The sequence below is a fragment of the Argiope bruennichi genome, chromosome 10 (genome assembly GCF_947563725.1).
Source record: "Argiope bruennichi chromosome 10, qqArgBrue1.1, whole genome shotgun sequence".
Taxonomy (NCBI): Eukaryota; Metazoa; Arthropoda; class Arachnida; order Araneae; family Araneidae; genus Argiope; species Argiope bruennichi.
The window spans coordinates 74289524-74312773 of NC_079160.1; the positions used below are offsets into that span (position 1 = coordinate 74289524).

General features: G+C 30.1%; 1 protein-coding gene across 2 annotated transcripts; it reads left to right on the top strand.

Moving 5' to 3' along the window:
• Positions 1-4338: 4338 nt before the first annotated feature.
• Positions 4339-17150, top strand: LOC129989486 (alpha-tocopherol transfer protein-like). Of its 2 annotated transcripts, none has more exons than XM_056098059.1 (6): positions 4339-4473; positions 7996-8156; positions 9060-9230; positions 12264-12457; positions 13330-13440; positions 16237-17150. In XM_056098059.1, the coding sequence occupies exons 2-6, from the start codon at positions 8003-8005 to the stop codon at positions 16447-16449; spliced, it is 843 nt and encodes a 280-aa protein (XP_055954034.1). In that variant the 5' UTR covers positions 4339-4473; positions 7996-8002; the 3' UTR covers positions 16450-17150. The 2 variants fall into 2 exon arrangements, with proteins under 2 accessions (XP_055954034.1, XP_055954033.1); XM_056098058.1 differs by having other exon boundaries at positions 9060-9299; positions 16237-17137.
• The last annotated feature ends 6100 nt before the right edge of the window (positions 17151-23250 follow it).

A 23250-nucleotide genomic window follows, 5' to 3' on the forward strand; every position in this document is an offset into this window, starting at 1 on the left:
AATATAACTAATTAACCTAAATTTACTCCAATATTCCCGATTAAAATTCAAAAAATGTTATCACTTCCTTGTTTTTTAACTGACTGCACAGCGTTATTATTCGGCAAATGGGAAGAGGAGATTTTTCAATTAATTTGAAATGATAGCATTAATTTTAATATTTTTACCAATGAGAATTAGATACTAAGTGACTAATTATAAAAAAGATGCAATATGAATGGATGTTTCATAATCTTTGCTATTTTAGTTATTTTTTATTTTATTTGTTATTATTTATTTTTTTATACTACACAAACGATTTTTTCTTTTTACATTTCGGAGCAGAAATTTTAAAATCCTGAAGACTTTCAAGCAAAAATTTTTGATATTCTTCAAATTTCTAAAAGAACACCGACTACTTTGCCTCCATATTAAAAGGAAGAAGAAAACGACATTTATAAATATACTTATTTTAGTTCAAAAGATTTTTCTACACAAAAAAAACTGAGATAAATTCAGTACAAAATTGTATTTAAAATTTAACTGTACATAAAAAATCGCATGTTAATGAGAATTTTATACGATTCATAGCAATATCTCATATTTGAGTGATATGAGATTTTTTATTTTTATTTATTTATTTATTTTTACTTTAACTGTGGAATTTAGTTCACTTTTATTTCGAATTCGTAGAGGATTCAATTTTTTCTCTCTTTTTCCGTGAAATTCTTATTAATGTAGAGTTAAAATACATATAATAATAATAATAATAATGTAGAGTTTGCAATTCAATTTTGTGCTAATCAGTGTAAATTAATTTTGTTTTCTTCTAAATTTATTCATTAGTTAACCCTTTAAAGGGCTATTTTTTTTCTAGTCATATTATGTTAAAATATTTTTAGGCTTGAAATTAGAATAAGAAACGGGATTCATTTAGCTTATTAGATAAATTTAATTTGATTAATTAATTAATTTGGTTAATTAATAATTAAGTGACAAACTAGGGCACGTCATTTTGTGTGAGATAAAGAACTGAAGCATCTAAGTTTCTGTCTTTCTAAAAAATTTGTCAGAACTTATGCCAACTTACATAATTACATACAAAGATTGATAAATTTGGTGGGAAGCATACTTCCTACGGCCTTAGAAAGGGTTAAATACATTTATGCCTTATGTTGTCAATAATGGTAAATGAATTATTTTTAGAACTATTAATTCACTAATTGTTTAAAAATAATAATTCCTTAAGATTACTGAAGGCACAATTCAGGGATTATTTAACTGATAATAAAATGTAGAAGTAAAAAATTATTTACAGATATAACTTTGCAATCAAAAGGGTATAAAAATTTCCCAACTTTAAAAAATTTTCTAACACGTTATATATAAATGTTTCTGCTTATTTTGATATTTATTCATCGTCGTAGTTGAAGTGTTGAATATTGTTTGTTCATTAAATTACTTATTTATCTAATGAAAACATTACTTTTTAAATTAATAAAACTGCTACAATAATAATTGTCATTGCTTTACTTAATAAAATTATTTACTGCTTACTAATTAATTATGCATTACTTATTAAAACTGTTAAAATATTTAATGTCATTTTTATGTAAATCTTTAGTATCAATTTTTATATATATATATATATATATATTGCAAACTCTTTATTGTATAAATAGAAATTTTATATGATTCCGAAATATATCATGAATTTTATATGAATTCAGTTTCGAGCTAACCAAGTTATATAGTAACATAAATTTGCTATAAAGCTGTCTTTGGGAAGCGTGGCCTTTATGGAAAATTCTCGGCTTTGGCGTTGAAGGGTTCAAACTTCGAAACATGACGAAGACAAACCAAATGTCTTCTTGCTGGTATGTAATGAAAATCTGGAAAGTGGTTGCTGTCTTAGGTGTCATCCTCGCCATACGACCAATGTTTAAAATTACAAGATATTCAGATATAGTTCTATGCTCTTATTGGAAGTTAATATAACTTTACATACCAGTCGCAGGATCTTGAAAACATTTGTATTAGACTTGCATATTTTGTACTTGAATAAAATAAAAAAGGCATAGGAAGATACATTTAACTTTCAGTTATACTTAGTAAGCCAAAAAAGTAAATAAAGAAAGAAAATTATCAAAAGAAATTTAAACCTTGGCTCGTTGGTTCATTTGCTGCCAAATTAGAAAGAGATCTTCAATTTTGTTGTTAAGCTCATATACTGAAATCCATCTACCTAGCTTGATACGGTTTTTGATCATAGATGGTAAAATCGACTCACTATAAAATTGGCGGCAGATTTGGTCCAAAATTTGATATATATCTGCAACTCTTGTAAGAAACCAATACTTCAAATTTCGATTACCTGGTTCGATGGTTTTAGAATAATAACTAATTAAATAGTTGCGGAAATTTTTTATGAAGTTAAAAAATTCTTATAAAAATGTTTTTTGCCTAATATTTAATAATGTATTACATTGTTATCTGAAATTCAAAACGTTTTTATTATTTCAACAAATATATGATCGCGTGAATTTGTTCCATAGTTGAAAGTTAAAGAAGAAAGATTCTGCTTAGTATCTGCATGATTCACTAGACGATGAAAAAGTGAAGTTACCAGGGGTGTTTGTGCTCCGGGGAAACCCCGGAATTCCGGGGATTTTGAACTTGGATACCCGGAAATTCCGGGGATCGTCGTTCAAAAGGAAGTAGGAATAATAATGAATTATTTATTTTGATCTGGGTAATTTTGTTTGCTTTGAAAGCAGAAAACGCAAGGTCAGTGTGTGGGGTGAAAACTTTTCCTTTCTTTCTCCAAAGGCAGTGATAATGCGTGAAAAGGGGGAAAAAACTTCTTTTTTGTTCTTTCCTTATTGCGAGTTATGACTCATTCCCCCGGTTCTCGGACATTCTCTTCTGGATTCTTTTCGGCAAGTAGGCGCGGCAGAAAAAAAAGGGAGAGACTTCGTTCGACCAGATGTGCGATCACGTGACCTGGGTTCAAAGGTCTTAATTTTGCAAAAAAAGTAATTCATTGAACTTTTATAATTAGGTCATTCAATACTTCATAATCGTAATTTTTCATTTCTCCCCCCCCCCTTCTCGAAACTCCAAAATGTCGGTAGTAAGTCCATAAAAGTTTCCGGGGATTTTTTGGGGTCCCACAAACACCCCTGAGTTACAATATAATGCATTTCTAATATTATTAGAAAGGCTTATGTAAACAATAAACAGAACGCAAGTAAAATAATTAAAATAACACGACTATAATGTCGGGCAATTTGGCGGATGAATGAGCTTGAAATTATATCTAAACAATTTATCTGAAAATAAATATGACCAATATTCCTGGCTAACCAGTTGGTTGTCTAAAGAGATGAACAGAAAATAAGTAAGCTGCTGCGATTCTTTCTAGTTTTCGCAAAACATCTAATCCTCTTTTATCTGCCTAGTTATTTTATTCTTTTGCCTAGTATTTTATTTATTTTTTAATTAAATTTGTATTTTTACTTTCTTGTATATAAAGTACATAAAAAAATATTGTAATCACCGTAAAAAAATTCGAATTCGAAATTTTGACGAATCTCCGCGTCTCACAACCCCGTGCATCTGGAAAATACATTTTTCGAATTATATCTGTCTCTTGGTAATTATTATAACTCAAAAATGCTTTTAGATAGATGAAATTTGGCCTCTTCAGAAACTGATTCTGAACATTGTATAGCCATTGAGAAAGACGAATAATTGCCGGAATAGACTATATAGATCGAAAATGGAATGAGATTGTTATGTGTTGAAAATGCCCCTAAAACGTGAGACGAAGCAACAGTGCTCTATTTCATTTCAAAAGAGTCGTTCCTTGCTGATTTTGACAGTAACAGAGCCAGACAGTGTGAGAGACGAGTATAAACAGAAAGCAACCAAAGAAACATCCCAGTCGTTCCTGTGCTGATTCCGTCAATGACAGAACCAGACAGTGGCAGAGAAAGGAACTAAATTAGAATAAGAGCATTATATCTTAAAACAAGTGTTTTTAAGAATAAAGGTCGAATATCTTTAAACAAACCTCATATTATATATTGCCAATATCTGATGCATCATGATGTTTTGGACCTTGTATAGGGATCAAATGATTAATTCTTCGTCCAAGAAAATACTGTGTTTTACAGAGCACCACACTATTTGAGCATGTTAAGATCTTTTATTAATGCAGATATCATTATCAAAGAGTTTGAACCCGAAAAAAAAAAAAAAAAAGATTTTGTTTCCTACAAGAAAGTTTCAAGTACTAGATATCAGTTTTATCGCTCTGGCGGCTCTTTTAAATTTCTATTTTTTTTTTTTTTAAGTGAAGGTAGAGAGTATAGATAAGATAAATTACATATATAGAACCAAAATCTGCTTCCATATTATTACGTAATATAGTAAATATCATTCATTTCGCTGGTTAGCGTTTTTCATAGGAACCAAGGACAGTCCTGAACGGTAAGTTCCTCAAAACTTACAAGAATTGTACAGCGCTTTTAAAATGTTTTTTCCATATTATATCTCATTGAACAGTATTTATTTGATAATATGAAATATCAGATAATTTTTGTATGCATGCTTATAATAACGTTTTGCTGAAAAAGCTATTAAGAGTCCAGGTTACATAAATATATTGAATTAAAAATCTTCTTGAGCATCCATCTCAGCGAACTAGCTGATCGACAAAGGCGGCTAGTACGAAATAAAACTGATATAAGTCAATAGTTATTTTAAAAAAATATTTAATAGTGATTTAAAATGATTTTAGTGCAATAATATTCTCCGAGATAATATTCCGTTTAGGAAAAAAAAATATCAAAATTTCAATTATTTTTTTAATTAAAGATGTAATTGAAATTTTAGTGCACCCTTACCTGGAAAGTATTTATACGCCGAACGTGGTACTTCTATAGATAGCTGTTTTGAATAATCTTTTCTTCATACATGTCGTAATCCATAGGTAGTTAGCCAATCCCTAAACATCATTTCTTCTCGCAATAACATGAATGTGATTATTTGTATTGGTGCTCAGCATATATAGATTGGCACATAGATACTTTGGTGGGTGCGAATGTGCACTTTGGACGATTTTTAATAGAGAAATTAAGCAAAATGGAGGCGTTTCTTGCTGTGACTTCTAAAAATATTGCAGCATACAATTTATCTTTTCATGAACTATTTTGCTTACCATTTCTATTTTTCTTACCATAATTGCATACAGCGTCATTGGTGTCAGCCCTGATGGTGAGTTTATTATTATTATTATTTAATTTTTTTGGCGGAAAAGAAATTCCTTCCCATTTCCTTCTTTAAACTATTACCAAGTTTGATAATATTTGGTCCAGTAGTTTTCCTTTTATGATCATTTCAAAGGGGAACTTTAATTATAACCACCCTGTATATTCTGTAAAGGACAAAGTTGCTAAAGAAAATAAACTAAGAGGAATGGTTTCCCCAAAAATTTCTCGCTTACTCTCTAATAAAATTATCCTCGTCTCTTTTCCACATAAAAATTTGTGGATTAGGAGCAAGGCCATGAAAGCCACGAGGGCTCAGATTTTTGCTTTCAGAGTTCTACAGATGGCCGTTTTGTTCTACGCAGAAGCCATGCATTTTAAAAGCTTTTTTTCTTGACTGACTGAAACCAAAATATGGCACAGAATTATTATTTTATGACAGATCAGTCGTGAAATTTCATTTATCTAAGGTACAGCGTTTTTGAATTTTTATGTTTATATATATGCGAATGTACAATCGTCAGACAATCAATCCAAAGACAGATTGATTGACAATTTGATGTGAACCTACACTTTAAATTTTGAAATACCACGCCAAATTGTATCCTAGTATTTTACAATGGAACCAAATAACATGGTAGAACAAACATTAGCTAAGAATCTTTTATGGTAGATATGTGACGTCGTACAACAGTTGTTACTATGAGTTCAAATTTGCCAATAATGAACATAAACATAACATACAAATGTAAGTATGTGACCTTTACATTCTGATGTTAAAACCTGGTGTTTTCGAACTCAAATTCCATCAGAAAATAAAAATTGTTCATATATTTTCGGAATTTATTAATTACTTAATCTAAAGTACAAAATGTAACTTCATCAATGATGGTTTTGTGGAGAATAGCATAAAAGCCAGTTAACAACTACGTTGCACGGGCAATTGCTTTTGTATTGTGATCATGTTAATGGGCTGCGAACCACAAGATCCTATGTTCTATCCTTCGGGCATCACGAACTCCTAAATTGGTGACCTCGGACGATGAACCTTCAACCTTCGTACAGTTGTTGTGGCGCCATCTACCCGCAACCAAAGTCGTCAGACTCACTTGACGCAGCAACCACTCACCCACACACACTCGCTACTCAACTGGGAACAGGCCCATTAGACAACAGCTAAATACATCACCACTCAACAGCCATATCGTTCGTCTCACTGGAGGGAGAGTCTGTGGTGAATAGCATATAAGCCAGTTAACAAATACTCTGCAAGAGCAATTGCTTTTGCATTATGGTTATGTTACTGGACTGCGAACCACAAGGTCCCAGGTTCTATTCTCATATCACTAAAGTTTCATCATTATCTTCTATCACATCAGCATGCCATTTTCGATCACACATCTTATCAAAGTTCGTATCAAAGCTATGAATTTAAAAATTTGTATGTTTAAGCTTTTTTTTTTTTTCAAAAAAATTTCAAATGTAAACTATATGTAAAACACAGATTTTCTTATTCTTCCAATATTTTTATACAGGAAAAAACTATTAACATTAAAAATATTAAGTTTAATCGGAATAAAATAGGGGAAAAAGGAAATGGATACAGAAAAGTTATGAAAAAAAGGTGCCGAGTTTAGTTTCGGTTTTTCTTATAAAGAGTCGCATTTGCGTTTTAAATAAGAATATACTTACATGAAAAAACATTTATTTACTCTGACCATATTTTATTTTTATACAAATAGCCAATAAAATAAGGGGTTGAGTTGACCAAACAAAAGAGTTAAGAGGTGCGTGGTCCTCTTAACACCAAATTTGGGGTTAAGAGGACCAGGCACGTATGTCAATGTTAAAAAAAGTGTGTGTTGAAGGATTAAATATCTTAAAATCTTTTTGTAATTTTAATGCCTACACGTATACGTATTTCTTAAGCAATCAAAGTAAGAGTACTGAACACACACGCACTAAATTTATGTCGATTGCTCTCACATTATTAAAAAATCACCACACAAGAATAATTTTGGACTCTTTTTCCTTTTATTCTGGCAATCATTGCTTAGCAGCACGCTGCCTTGCTAGCGCACACACACTCGCTCACGATACACTGAAATGTTTTGCCCTTTGCCGCAAGAGGGCAGCACAGTGACAGGTCGGAACAAGTACCTTTGAAAACGTAGCTATACAAGATTTAAATGGGAAATTTTGAAAAAAGAAATGTGGTGGTAACATTATAAGCCAGTTAACAACTTCCGGAGAAGAGTGCACACTTTTGTCTAGTGGCTTTGTTACTCGGCTATCAACCCTAACGTTGCGAGTTCGAACCTCAACCTGCACATTGGTGACCCTGGTTCTAGAGCCGCATCCTTCGTTCTACTGACGTGGCTCCATCTACCGGCAGCAACCACTCACACACGCTCGCTGTCGCCCGCCATAACACTTGGCGCGATATCAACGTTCGTCGCTCGCCATAACTGGCGCGATAAACTCTACCGACTCACCACCACAATAGTCTCCCACCAGTAACATTATAAGCCAGTTAACAACTTCCGGAGAAGAGTGTACACTTTTGTCTAGTGGCTTTGTTACTCGGCTATCAACCCTAACGTTGCGAGTTCGAACCTCAACCTGCACAGAAACAACGCTAGATGCTACAGAAAGGATACCAAATAATTTTTTAAATACTTTATCATTTTGTCTATTTCCGCTGTGAAGAACATTTCATCTCTAGCTATTTCTTATATTAAAGGGATATAATGAGTAAGAATGAATCAGATTCATCATGTCAATACACACATTTCGATGCAAGGAAGCCAAGTTCGTCAGCTCTTGAGGAGATCCTGAAAGAAATTGGTGAGACTGAAGAGTCCAGAATCCATGGTTTAAAAGAAGTTAGAAAGAAATTAAAAGGTAAAAATTCAAAAATTATTTTTAGCTGCTTTTATTTTTCTTCCGCAGTAAAGTCCCAATATTATATAATGAGGAAATGCCCTTCAATCGGAGCGTGAGAAAATGTTTAAAATGGGATTTAAATAAGATTTAGAGATATCATTACACACACACATATTTGGGCAGTTTCGTGGCCGAAGAGAGAGAATACACTTTGAATTTTTAAACTTCGCTTTTATTCCATTCCGGGAGGCATAATTTATGTGTAAGCAAAAAGCGATGTGATACGTCAATCTACATCACAACATAAGAGAAAAAGCGGCAAAAATATTTATCCCCGGTGTTTATATACTATGAGATTCTGATAGGGATTTCTTTACACGTGTCGATTTAGGTAAGAGGAAATATGTATCTTTTAAAGGTATTTGCTTAGATCGACAGATTTTTATTTTTTCATTCGGAGAATGGGAACTGGTGAACTTCAGCAATTTTAGCGCTCGTGTAGCATTAATGAAATAAAAAAGATGGAAATAGATCAGGAAATAAGAAAAAATTTTGGAATTAATATAGGTAAAATTAAGATAAAAATTAGGAAATTAATTAGGATTTAATTTATATATATATATATATATATATATATATATATATATAAATATAAACTGGGAATGAACTATAATATATACTGGAACGAAGGGGCATTTGGGGTTCTAGGGACCATAATTGGTGAAGAGCTGAAGAAATTTTCCCGAAGTCTTGTCATGAATAGGTAAACCATTGCAATAAGTCTAGAATAAAAATCTACTCAATAACGAAAAATGAAGTATTTTCTTAAATACCCCTAAATCGAATGACATTCAATTCCAAAAAATTCGAAACACAATTCACGGTTGTTCTATTAAAAATCTTTTTCACATTTCGTTTCAGAACTGGAAGGTATAGAAGCCTGTCTGGATGAAGATTTCCTCCTTCGGTTTTTAAGAGTTGAATCGTTCGATTCTGCGAGAGCTTTGGAACGATTAAAAAATTTCTACGACATGCAAGAAGAGATGCTAGAAATGTTCAAACACTGCTCCATTGATGCCACTGTAGTCGAAAGTATGTCTTACTTTTGGGCACTACCTTATCGACCGAAAAACAACTCAGTTTTACTTGCTGTCACAATGGGTAGTAAATTTCTTATTATTTATAAAATCTTTGTTCATTTTAAAATTAGTTCAGAGTTCATAATTTTAAAATATCCGACTAGAGGAGATTTTCCAAATAAAATATTTTTATATTTATATGCTGTTTTTTATTAACAATTAAATGGGGAGGTGAAAATTTAGGACTTAACTGGGGAGGTGCGGTCTACGAGACTGCATTTTATTTACCCTCAAATTTAATTTTCTAGTAAAAGTATGAGTATGAAAATCCAATCTGCCAATATATTTTGCAGATATTTTTCTTGATATATAGATATGTTTTAGAATTTTTTCAAAATATATTATCATTGAAAAAAGTAAATGCGTTGGAGCATACATTTGCTTCTCAAATTACATGTTACAATAAATAATATTCTAGAAAATACATATTACTTTTTACTTTTAAAATCATATTTATTTTTACAGTATATGAAGGTATATAGAAGACAATATTACGCAAAATTCAACAATTATATAAAAAATAAAAAAAATTGACAATGGGTAAAATTGGCCCTTATTTATCGGCTTGTGTGACTTTCATAGCACGGTTTTCTAGGGTATTTTAAACAAACAGGTTAAGAACTAGTATAAAAATCAACATATAAACTATGTATATATATCTCATGATATTTTAGTATATTTTATAAATTTTTCATAATTAATTTTTCTAGTGATATTGTATTATGTTTGAACATACATATCAGAATCAGTTGAATGTGAACTTTCATCGAAAAACTCTTTTGTACAATTATCCTTATAATTAAAATCACTCTCTGCTTCATTTAAAAGTGTCTGGAGTACTGCTTCATAATAGGATCAGTAATTTGGATGATATTTCGAGGCCCAAGTTTTAGCGCCAATTGCTAAGCCTTGTTTATCACAGGGACACTAAAAGGGAGGTGCGGTCTTAGAGACCGCGCTCAAAGAAATAACTGAATTATTTAAAAAAGCATCAGCTGAAATCGGTTGAAAAAGTGCACGTGTATTGAAGGTCACAAAACAGGAAGCTACAGGGTCAATCCATTCAATTGAGCTAAAAATAAAATAGGAGTAACTGAAATTCCATCGCTAGCGGTCCCACAGACCGCACGTCCCCAGTTAAGGGTTAATATAAGAATAAAATGGTGAATAAAAGGGAAGTTATTTAAATATAAGTTGCTTTTGAAGAAAAAGCATATTTTGATGTAAAATTTAGCATTTATTTTTAAAAACTAGGATTATTCTAGAGAAAAAAATTAAATAATAAAAATAAATTAAAAAACAGCTTATCATATCTCAAAATGTAATTAACTAACTATTATCTAAGAATTATATTCAAAAATTTTATTTTTGTGTGCAATATATGAAATTATCTATGAAAGTTTGGAATTTTTTTTCAACAATCATTACATTAAACAATCATAAATCCACTTCCAGAGCATTCAGCATTAAATACATAATTCATTACATTCTGCATAACACAACGACCTCTAATTATAAATTTCATTAAGATATCTTGAGTATTTTTTAAGATATGGCGATACTTGTACAGCAGAATTATGAAAAAAATTCGTTCTTTAGAAAATGCATTTAAAGTTTTTAAATGTTTATAAATAAGCATTACTTAAATGTCAATAGTTTGCTATAACTAGGTTTCTAATTGACATAGAGGCAAAATAAAGGTATCATTGTAAACAGAAACATACCTATTTGTTAAAACGGCAAAAAAAAGTGAATTTTTTAAATCCAAATTTATGTTTTTAACCTAATCGGATAACTTAAACAATTATAATCAAACAAAAATTATTATTATTAAAAATGAATGTCGTAATATAAATCATATTTGAAGTAGATTTAGAAAGTAAGTAATTGAATTTGACCAAGTTCAGCATTTTTTATTCAATTTTTTTCTCTGATCACTTTAATAACTTTTTAATATAATTTTAAATTATCGTCCAGTAGCAACTAATTTAATATAATTAATATATTTTAAATTATCCGGTAGCAAAATCAATTTTTTTAAATTTCTAAATTGTTTTCATTCATATCTTTCCCGTGGCCACTTTTTCTATTACATCCTGTAAAATAATATAGTTTTTATAAAAGATGCCTTCTCTGGATAAGGTTGCAGTTTTACATCCTTCTTTTTTATTACACTCGTTTAATGCCTTTTTCCGTAACACTCTGTATATTTATGTAATTCTTATAAAATATTCAGGGCCGCAGTGGCCTGGTGGAACCGGAGGGTTTCAGGTTCGTGACCCGAATCCACCGAAGAACGTTGTGTAAAGCGGATCTGGTGAACACGAATTCCGTTGGCGCTAAACGTCTTATCGCTAGTGTGATGCGGGAATTTGGAGAGGGGGTGCCAGCTCAGGTGTCATCCTCGTTTTCTGACCGCATTAAAATTAAAATGTCCATCCCAAAATAACCCTAGTTTTGTTTTAAAACAGGACGTTAATATAACTAAAATATTACCGTAGTTCCTGTTGACACTTTTTATATTACATCCTTTAAAATCATATAGCTTTTATAAAAAATGCCCTCTCTGAGTTAGGTTGCAATTTTACATCCTTTATCTCTATTACACTCCTTCATTGCCTTTCTCCATTACACTCTGTATATTCATGTAACTAAAAAAATATTCTATAATTTGAATTAAATATCGGTTAACAACACGTTTCCTGTCTTGCTATTATTAATTTTTCTGCTAACCGGCTTCTTAAGGAAAGTCATTAGTTTTTAAGGGACTGTTACCGGCTTCTTAATTGTATCAAAAGTACATTTGATTATAGAGTAAATAAATATTTTACTCATACGCTTATTTGTTTAAAGGAACTCTTCAAAAAATATGTTTTATATCTAATGGCAAATATCATTTAGCTATATATCTTACTATAATTTAAAACATTTACTGTATTCTTGCATTGTTAATTTCAATAAACCATTGTGTTCATTGTATTTTTAGGAGTACCTGATTTTTCGAAGATGACATTTGACGAGAAATCTTATTTAGATTTAATAGCAATAAACTCTCTGCTAATGAATCCTCTGACTCAAATGTCCGGAATTAGTTTGATATTTGACTGGTCTGGATTTCACATGAGTTCATTCCTAGCTTTCAAGCCCGTCAGCGTCATACGACTGATGAATCATATGCTGGTAATACATTCATGAAAGATTTACTACAGTTTCAATGAAACAGATATAGCTAATTATCAAATGTAAATGCATTTGGTTTAAAGAAAGCACTCTTGTCAAAAGATGGGGATGTTCTATTTTTACTAAACATTTTTAATAATTTTATGTGTTTCGTGCTATATATAGATCAACTGACGATAAATCTTTGAAAGTATTTAGCCCTGTATATTAAACAAATCTGATTATAAAACACTAAGCTAAATTTCATTAATAAAAGTTATTATAAAGTTATTGTGTTAATATGTAATATACAATTTGATTTCTTGCGAAATTAAAAAAAAATCTTGTGATAATGAATTGTTATGTAATCTTTATAATTTCTACTTGCTATTTTTATACTTATGAATTACTTTAAATATCTTTTTAAATAATAAATTTATTAATTCCTGCAAGAAAGAAACATTAAAATTTTTCTGATAATGAATGGTAATATAACCTGCATAAGTTCATTTTTCTAATTTTTATATTCACAAATGATACACCAATTTGTATGTCTAATTTAATTCATTAAAATACTGGTGCTTTTGTAATATAATAAATTAACCATTAAAGGTTTTTTTTTTTTTTTTTTTTTTGTCGCTACAAAAGAAAAAATTCTTTTGTTTGTCTTTAACCTCACTTATAGTGATTGTGTTTTTTATGTTTTTTATATTTATATTTTTATTATATGTCATTACTGTATTATATTTCGAAAATTTAACTCATAGGAGCGAAACATTACTGAATGAATCTTTTCGTAACCTGCATAGTTTCTATTTCTTATTATCATGAAAAATTGGTTAATTCTTATATTTTTCGGTAAACTAATTTAAATATTTTTTTGTTCATTTTAGAAATCATTACCAGTGCGCATCAAAGAAATTCATGTCGTCAACATTCACGCAATATTTCGCGTAGTTTGCAACTTTTTCTATTTTGTACTGCCGAAAGAATTAAGAAGTTGTGTAAGTACTTGAACAAAATTTATTTTGAAAATGCTCTTTTAAATATGAATAAAATTTGAATGATTTGCAGCGGCCAAACAGGCGATAAATGACTGTTTGTTTCGCCAACTGGCGATAAGCATCAATCATACCTATGGAGATGAACTTTGCTCTCCAACGAATACGAGTGACTCACTTCCTGCCTTCGCCGGCTTGCTCCGAACTTCTGCCTCGTGCTGGTCGATGGAATTACGGCCAATGTATCATGTTCTATATTTGTTAATTTAATTTGTAATTAAAATTTATTTTTGTTATTTACATGGCTGGCAGTTTTCATTAATTAGAAATGTTTTAATACTTTAATTTAAAGTAAATTTGGTAATGCGTGTTAAACCACGCACCAAAGATTTATTTGTAATTGTAGAAGAATTCAAACGATTCTATAAAGGTCTGGTAAAGAGAGAATAGAATAAAATTTCCTTTATTTTAACTTTCTCATATAAAAAATGAGGCCGTGGTGGCCCCACTTTGTAGGGGCTTTCAAGTTCGGGGCCCGAATCCATAGAAGAACCGTCGTGTAAGCGGATCTGGTGCACGCTAAATCAGTCGGGGCTAAACGTCATCTCGCTGGTGTGGTGTGGAAGTTTGGAGAGGGAGTGACAGTTCAGGTGTCATCCTTGTCATCTGACCGCGGTTCAAAATTGCGAGATACGTCTCAAAATAGCCCTGGTTTAACTAATTAATTAAACTATACTCATATACAAAGTAAAGTAACTATAAAAAAAAATTGTGAATTCGAAATGCTGATGAATTTCTTCATTTCAGATCTCCGCAAGTTCGAAAAACTCATTTTTGAAATTATATCTCTCTGTAAAAACCATTACAAAAAAAATTGAACTAGATAGATGAAAACTAGCATGCGATTTTTTTTACATCAAATTAGTAGATTTTCTATCAAATTTTGTCCAAATTTTATTCTCAGAAAGTTTGGCTATCTGCCTACTCAAGTATAAGGAAATACGATAATTCCAAATCGTAAAATGATTGATAAATGACATTTAATAAAGTTTTAGCATTGAAATTTCAGATCCGTTCCAAATTTTGAACTACATCCGTCCATGTGGTGACAATCTACCTGCCCGTGTATTCGCGTGCATTCAAATGCTGTAGCTCAGTAACACAACGGCTTTAATAAATGAAATTTTGTGAATCCTGAAGGTAAATTTAATTGAGGAGCATTGACTAACAACAGAGTCATGATTATCTTTGATCGGAATCACCTCGGATAATCGAAAAATCATATAACAGAGATAAAATTTTAAATCGTGAATTCTCTTAATTTCGATAAGGCTTTCTAAAATTGTTTATTTCAAATTTCAAAAGTAAATTTCTAAATGTTAGTATTTTGAAGAATTAAAACATCTAATACTAGAAAGAAGATTCGCGAATGTTACTCACTTTCGCGGTTTTTTCAATGATTTTTCAAGAACGTTCTCCTAAAGAGCATTGTTCCAATTCAACCACGTAAACTTTCTGACACACTTACCTTGTTACTATTTTTTTTTTTCTTGAAAATTCGTAGAATTTGCTTTTACTATAAAAATGCTCAAGACAAAACAGTTTTTTATCTTTTTTCTCATCTACGTTTGAAATTATAAACGACATCTTACAGTAACCTCCTGTTACGGCACTATTAGGTTGTTCAACCACGTTCAAACAGTGTTATTATTTTTTTCTCATCTAAATAATGTCTGAAATTATAAACGACATTTTACAGTAACCTCCAGTTACGGCACTATTAGGATGTTCAAGACTAAATAGTGTTATTATCTTTTCTTCTCATCTAAATAACGTCTGAAATTATAAACGACCTTTTACAGTAACCTCCTATACGATACTATTTGGATGCTCAAGACGAAATAATATTCTTATCTTTTTTTCTCATCTAAATAACGTCTGAAATTATAAACAACATTTTACAGTAACCTCCTATACGATACTATTTGGATGCTCAAGACGAAATAATATTCTTATCTTTTTTCTCATCTAAATAACGTCTGAAATTATAAACAACATTTTACAGTAACCTCCTATACGATACTATTTGGATGCTCAAGACGAAATAATATTCTTATCTTTTTTTCTCATCTAAATAATGTCTTAACTTATAAACGACATTTTACAGCAACCTTCTGTAATGACTCTATTAGGATGTTCAAAACGAAAATGTGTTCTTATCTTTTTTCTCATCTAAATAAGGTCTGAAGTTATAAACGACATTTTACAGTAACTATTAGGATGTTTGTGATATTTTACAGTAATGACACGATTAGGATGTTCGAAACGAAACAGTGTTCTCATCTTTTTTCTCATCTAAATAACTTCTGAAGTTATAAACGACATTTTCAATAACATATTACTATTAGGATATTTAGGACATTTTACAGTAATGACACGATTAGCATGTTCAAAACGAAAGACTATTCTGAAGTTACAAATGACATTTTACTGCAACTTCCTATAATTACACAATTCGGATATTCAAGACGAAACAGTGCTCTTATCTTTTTTTTTTTTCTCATCTAAATATGTCTTAAGTTATAAACGATATTTTACAGTAATCTCCTGTAATAACATTTTACAAGTCTTCTCATTGAGAAAATCCTCTCCAATGCTAACTTTAAAATGGTTTCAGAAAATTTCTTTGACTTCATTAACAGAAAATAACTTAAAATCTCACTCAATTTTCTAATACCTGCATTTTTATCAGAAACCTCAACTGATAAAGGCCTATATAATCGATGTATATAATTTCAGGTATTTTTCCACCCGAATGATGATTGGAAAAGTCTCCACCAATTTATCCCTCCAGAAATTCTTCCTGAAGAATACGGAGGACATTTAAAGCAGTCCAGTATGATAAACCTTCTAGAAGATGTGAAAAAGTTGGAAATGCAATTTGGCGAGTTATTCACATTTGGCTACGTGAAAACGAAAAACATTCGCCAATCTCTTAAACTAATAAAATGAGGGAAAGACTCAAGATTATCTTAATCCATCCCATGAGAAGTTGGTAACTATGAAGACGAACATTTGTATTCAAACAATCTAATATTGTAGATGGTCGAGACCTTTTATAACTTCATTATGAGATAGATGAAAATAATAGATGAGTTTCAGGAATTATTTTCTAAGTTCCACATTTCAGAAGATAAAACAAACACAAAGACGAAAAATAATAGATGAGTTTCAGGAACAGTTATTTCATTATTTTCTAAGTTCCACATTTCACAAGATAAAACAAACACAAACACGAAAATAATAGATGAGTTTCAGGAACAGTTATTTAATTATTTTCTAAGTTCCACATTTCACAGGATAAAACAAACACGAACACGAAAATACACGACATTCATGAGAATACAATCTAATAAGACCCCAAGAAAAATCACGGGAAATATCTTAATGTTAATAAGGTAACGCCATCTGTTGTATCAAAAGAGAAGGTAGTAGAGTTGTGTAACCACTGCAATATATGATTGAGCTGGCAACGTGCTAACCTAATTTAGTTATTGAAATAATAGTGTAAGAAATAAATGAAATGAAAAAAGTATATTAAAAATATTAATGATTTTTATTTGAATTTTTCATGTTCAATGTTTATTAAATTTTAATAAGAGACAAAAAATCTTGGTTTTTTTTCAACATTATACTATGTAATGGAGGTTTAATATCATATATTATATAATATTATACATAAAAACTTTGTCCAAAAGGCTTCGGAAAAGACGGATAAAACTGGGGTTAAAACTCTAGGTCTGAATTTTTAAAAAAGTAAGTATTATCAACGAGGTACATTTATTAAATAAATTCATAGTAAGTCCAACCTGCATTTTCTCCTGTTTTCAAATATTGCACAGACAACAAAATTAATAAAATATGTAAGTAATATAATCTATAATGTGCCCTAAAAAGTGGAGCAATCATTTATTTTCTTAAATATTGCACCTAGGCATATACCTCCGATTACAAAATCTCATTACATAACACAAATAATTGTATGATTACTCTTTGAATCATAAGTAATTGTATGATTACTCTTTGAATCATAAGTAATTGTATGATTACTCTTTGAATCATAAGTAATTGTATGATTACTCTTCGAATCATAAGTAATTGTATGATTACTCTTTGAATCATAAGTAATTGTGTGATTACTCTTTGAATCATAAGTAATTGTATGATTACTCTTTGAATCATAAGTAATTGTATGATTACTCTTCAGATGTCGATAACAAAAAAGTCTTTTAAAAGATAATTTTTTATTTAATCAGTATGTAAAAGTATCGATTTGTCAAATATTTATCGTACATTCATCAATGCATACATAAAGTTTTACGCTTCTGTCTATAAAAGTTGTAAAAATATTAAAAGAAAAGTTGATTCACTTAGGCCAAATTAAACTGAACGTGGAAGTGTATTGGTGTTTGAGGAGAAAGTTATTTAAATGAAAAATTATGTTATGGTAAATGAGGTCTCATAAAAATGTGAACTTAATTTTAAAAGTAAGGTACAGAACAAACAAACAAAAAGAAGCTTTTTTGTTCATCTTGTTTTAATGGTCAATTTTTAATAAATGAAATTTTTAACTTTTAATAATTATTTTATAATAAATAAAAATTAATCATTTAGTATCAATTCTACTTAAGATAAATTAAACGGAAAAAGCACAAATTTTCTCGTCAAACACATCAAAAAATTGGAGACACAATTTTATCTTTCAAAATTTCAAAGGATTTCAACAATAATTTGTTTTATTTAAATATATTTAGAATTTCTGAATATATTGACAATGCATTTAGGGGATGAAATCTCTACTAATAATAAAGATGTGTGTGTGTGTGTGTGTGTGTGTGTGTGTGTGTGTGTGTGTGTGTGTGTGTGTGTGTGTGTGTGTGTGTGTGTGTGTGTGTGTGTGTGTGTGTGTGTATGTGTGTGTGTGTGCGCGTGCTGGAACTCTATAGGCTTGACTGTTGATCTAAAACTCCAAATTTACGCACATATATACTTTGGAGGATTTTTTTTAAATTTTAATAAATTAAAAATTAAATTAAATGCTTACATTTTTCGTGATAACTTTTTTAAATATTATCACACAAAAATAAATTTTACGCCATTTTAAAATTCAAAAAAAATTTAATTGATATCAATTTAAAAGTTATATAGATTTTTCCTTAATTTTAGCAATTTTTTTTTTTAAATATACTTTCATCTAATTTCCAGCAATGATTTGCATTGTTGCCCTAAACATTCAATATATTTTTATAATTTCATCAAATACTTAATAGGATAATTTTCTTTCATTGTTTAAAGAAAAATTGTTCTGTGAATTATCTGTGTTCACAAGGCGAATTAAAATGGGAAGTTCCAAGTGAATGAAGATTTGCTGGACCACTACTTTTTTTTAGAGCTATGACGTCATAGAACTAGTGTCTATTAGATAAATTCATGGATTCTATGAATAGAGTATATGCAGGGCAATCAACATGGTTTTAATGCCGGACAGTTTGAAAGAATCATGGGCATGAAATTATTATTTAAGAGAATTAACAATTAAATATAAAATATATTTCTACCGAACAGCTGGTGGCCAAAGACTGACTAGTATAAAATAATAAAAAATTGTAAATGAAATAAAAAATTGATATTTTTTATTCATTAATAAAAAAATTTCTTTAATATTATTAAGCTAATACACACAATATCGTATGGATATTAAATATAACATAAACACTAAACATAACCAATACAACAATTCAAAACGAATGTAAAATAGTATTAACACAGGATAAATAAATACTCTGATAGAATCAATACAAAATAATTTTTAATTCTTTAATCTTAATTTTAATAGTGGCAAAAGTACGCGAACTAATGGCTTGGCAAAATAATGAAATCAGTTTGAATTTTTTCACAACAATAAAAGTATTGTTGCAGATTGTATATCAAATTAAATTTTTTAAAATTTAATATAATTAGAGAAGAAAAATTGTTTAGAAATTAATTTTGTGTCATAAAAAGACAATTTTTGAGCTTTGAAATATTGTAGAAATTACTTTTGTGAGATAATAATATTTGAAAGTTCTAGTTGAAAAAGAAATTATATTTTTGTTGAAAAAAAAATCTTATATCTACTTGTAGCTTATATTTTTAAGTTTCAAACTTTGAAAAAAGCTAATAGTGACATTCCTCGTGTTTTAAATTGCGCTTGTGCTTGATTTCATCAAAATAGGACAAGGCACACACCCACCCACCCCCACGCACAAACAAACACACATTATATATATAACTTTAAAAAAATCTTGCTTGCTATGAAAAACATTAGCAATTTTTTTTATTATTATTGTTATGGATCATAAACATCGTGTTTAGGTTTAAAACATCCAAATAAGTAAATAATCCACAATAAAACACAAATCCATTAGGAAAATTTTTAAATTATGGAGAAATTTATAATATTTCATATATTTATACAACATAACTATTAATGTACATTTTTACGAAAAAAATAATTACCTTTAAAAATACTAAAATCAATAAAATTATTTCAGGATTACTTAACCAAGATGTTTCTGGAATTTTCGTTTTAAATATTTTTCCCATTCACCAGTCAGAAATATAGTAACATGATAATGTTTTTAGTCTTGGTTAATCTATCTTTCAATCTTAATTAAGTCCCCGGTGGCCTGGTGGTTCATAGGGTTCATGAGGCATAGGGTTCCAGGTTCGAGACCAGATTCCACCGAAGATCCATCGTGTAGGGGGGTCTGTTGCACATTAAATCCGTCCGAGCCAAACGTCCTCCCGCTGGTGTGGTGTGGAGAGGAGGGTGCCAGTTCATGTGCCGTCCTTGCCGTCTGACCGTAGTTCAAAACTACGAAGTCCGTCCCAAAATAGTTGTTTTCTAGTGTTGCTTTACAAATATAACTAATATTACGTTAATATAACTAAATTTCAATCTTGATTAATCTTTTTAGTCTTGATTAATCTGATTAAAAAAATTCTTTTAATTACAAAGCAGCAATAAAATGCAGACAAAAAAAAATCCATTTATTATTGTAACAATGCACTTAAATATAAAGCCAGTAACTAAAACACAAAAAATGTTACAAGTAAAATATTTTGAAAATCATTTTTTGAACCAATGATCATTTTTTAACTAAGCAATTTTTTAATTAAAATAGAGAAGTAATTAAAAAAGAAATAAATCATTTTACTGAAGATCTTATTATATAAGCGATGGAAAAATGAATTCTCTTCAACAGCATGAACTGAAGTTATTGAAGGAAATAATTAATTACTTAATAGTAATTAATTTCTGATGAGAGAAATTTTTAAATTTTAATACTAATTAATTTTTAATGAGGAAAATTTTAAATTTTAAAACTAATACATTTTTAATGAGGACAAATTTTTAATATTAATACTAATTCATTTTTAATGAGGGAAATTTTAAATTTTAATACCAATTCATTTTTAGTGGGGGAAATTTTAAATTTTAATATCGATTAATTTTTAAAGAGGAAAATTTTTTAATTTTAATGCTAATTCATTTTTAATTAAAATTTTGAGAAATAATTATTTCTCAAATTTCTTAGTAATTATCTATTGATCAAAAATGAATTCTGATATATAATTATAAAAAGCAAACTTAGCATCTATAGAAATCTGCTCTTTTGAATGCCATGAAAGAATTTCTTTTATTATAAATGCCACAATTTATAATAAAAAGGTTTACTTAACTCAGACAATTGATCCATTGAATATTAACAATTTCACCTCAAGCTAGTCTAGAAATTTTATCAGCTATTGGCGTTTTACATTTAACTTAAAGAGCCATTTTAACTTTAAGAGAAAAAAGTCAATTTTTTTTATGCTCAATTTTTCGCAGTAAGTCCATGTACATGATTTCTGACGCCAAATGAAGATAATCTTTCATTAAATCTTTCCATTCGTCGCTGAGGAGTAAAACCTTATCGTGGTCCAAAATAAAATTCTGTGTATGGTTCTTCAAATCTGCATCATTAAGCATATCTGCTAAGACCAGAATTTCACAAGCATTACTGGGACAGAGATTTTTTTTCAAGATATATGAGCATTTATTTCTTAAAGACATAACAGCATATTTGTCTGCTGCTATAAATAACTTGGAAGCATGTTGCCACTGTAAGTTTTCCAGAGTATCCGTGTATAAATATAACAGAAGACGTCGAATAGTTTCAGAGTCAATATCTGGAATGTCGATGCATTCCTTTGTCTTTTCTTTCATGTCATTCGAGAACATAGCTTTAAAAACAGGAGATCTTGCGCTCAGTATCAGTTTGTGCACGCTAAATGTTTCTGTATCGCTCCTTAGTTTCACATCGGAGGAGAAACCATCGTTATACAAGCACTGCAAATCATTCTTCAAATCATCAATATTGTGCAAATATTCTGTATTTGCCACAAGCATTTCATTACTGATAATATGATTCGTGCTTGGAAAAACGTCCTGTCCACTGTCATCAGTCTGCACTTGATGGGATATCTCGCCTGTGAAAAAAATGCACTCACATCCCAAATTTAGAACATCATTCGATAAATATCGATGATTCCTGGACATCAATTGACTCTTGGTGAAAAACAGTACAAACTTTGTAGGAGATCCAAAAGATTCTTCGTCTTGACCACAATCAATTTCTTTTCCAGTAGCATCTAAGATATAGAATCTGCAGGTTGCCATTTTAATTTTGAAGTCATAAACAGGATTTATTTCGATTGTAATACATTCACCACTATGTTTATCCGATACTGTTATGTTCATAGAAATCAAATACTTGTTGGATTCGGATTTCATCACAATGGGTATTTTCTGATTGGCTTGTAGAGTACTGAACTCCTTCACTGTTCCAACAAAATTTTTATGCTCAGTATTCACTCGTGTCCGAATAACGCAATTTTCAGATTCTGACTGTCGCTTATCATTATTCCAAAGTTGACACTGAACTATGAGAGTCTGATTAGGAGAAAACTCGGCTGATTTTTTCAGAATTTCATCTACTTCAATAAATTGCGACACTTCTATGCCTACGCCAAAACACACAGATTTCTGTGTCACATCATAAGTTTTAAGAGATGTCCCGTCAGAGGTTAATACGGAAAGTTGGAAATTCACGTCAAAGCTATCTTGGAATGCATCTGTTGACTGAAGAAAAATTCCAATGTAATTCCCAACTTCATTTTTATATAGGCATAAATTCCACTTAGTATTGTCTAAACAGCCCACAATAAACTCGGAACTAACCAGAGCTTCTTTCTTGTTTTTCCAGTACAGAAAAAAATTTTCTATGTACCATTTTACTGTGAATGACATCATTTAATGCCTGCTGACACTCGAATAGATTACTTATAATGTGCGAATGTGATAGCAGAATAGAAAAATTTGTTTGCTTCGCAAATTATCTAATCTCGAACGAAAGAAAAATAGATAATTAATTACCTTTAACAATATACAGCTTGCATAAGTATGTGAAATGAAGATAAAACACTTCCTCCGATATGAGCAGAAAACTGATGTTTTTTTAATAAACAAAGAGCCGCTGTCCGCAATGTATCGCCTGTAATAAACTAAGAGGAAGCGTGACCAACTAGTTCTATTATTTTCTCTCTTTAGTTCACTTCCGTTCTCTCAAATCCCCCCCCCCTTCTCTCTCTCACATTGGTTGTTTACGAGTTTCGGTTTCGATTCTGGTTACACAGACAGAAGCAAGTCTGGTTTATTGAATATTCATT

Coding starts and splice junctions, on each gene's coding strand:
- LOC129989486 (XM_056098058.1), top strand. CDS start 8,003: ATGAGTAAGAATGAATCAGATTCATCATGTCAATACACACATTTCGAT. Junction 8,157..9,059: donor AGTTAGAAAGAAATTAAAAG/GTAAAAATTCAA, acceptor ATTTCGTTTCAG/AACTGGAAGGTATAGAAGCC. Junction 13,441..16,236: donor CGAAAGAATTAAGAAGTTGT/GTAAGTACTTGA, acceptor ATATAATTTCAG/GTATTTTTCCACCCGAATGA.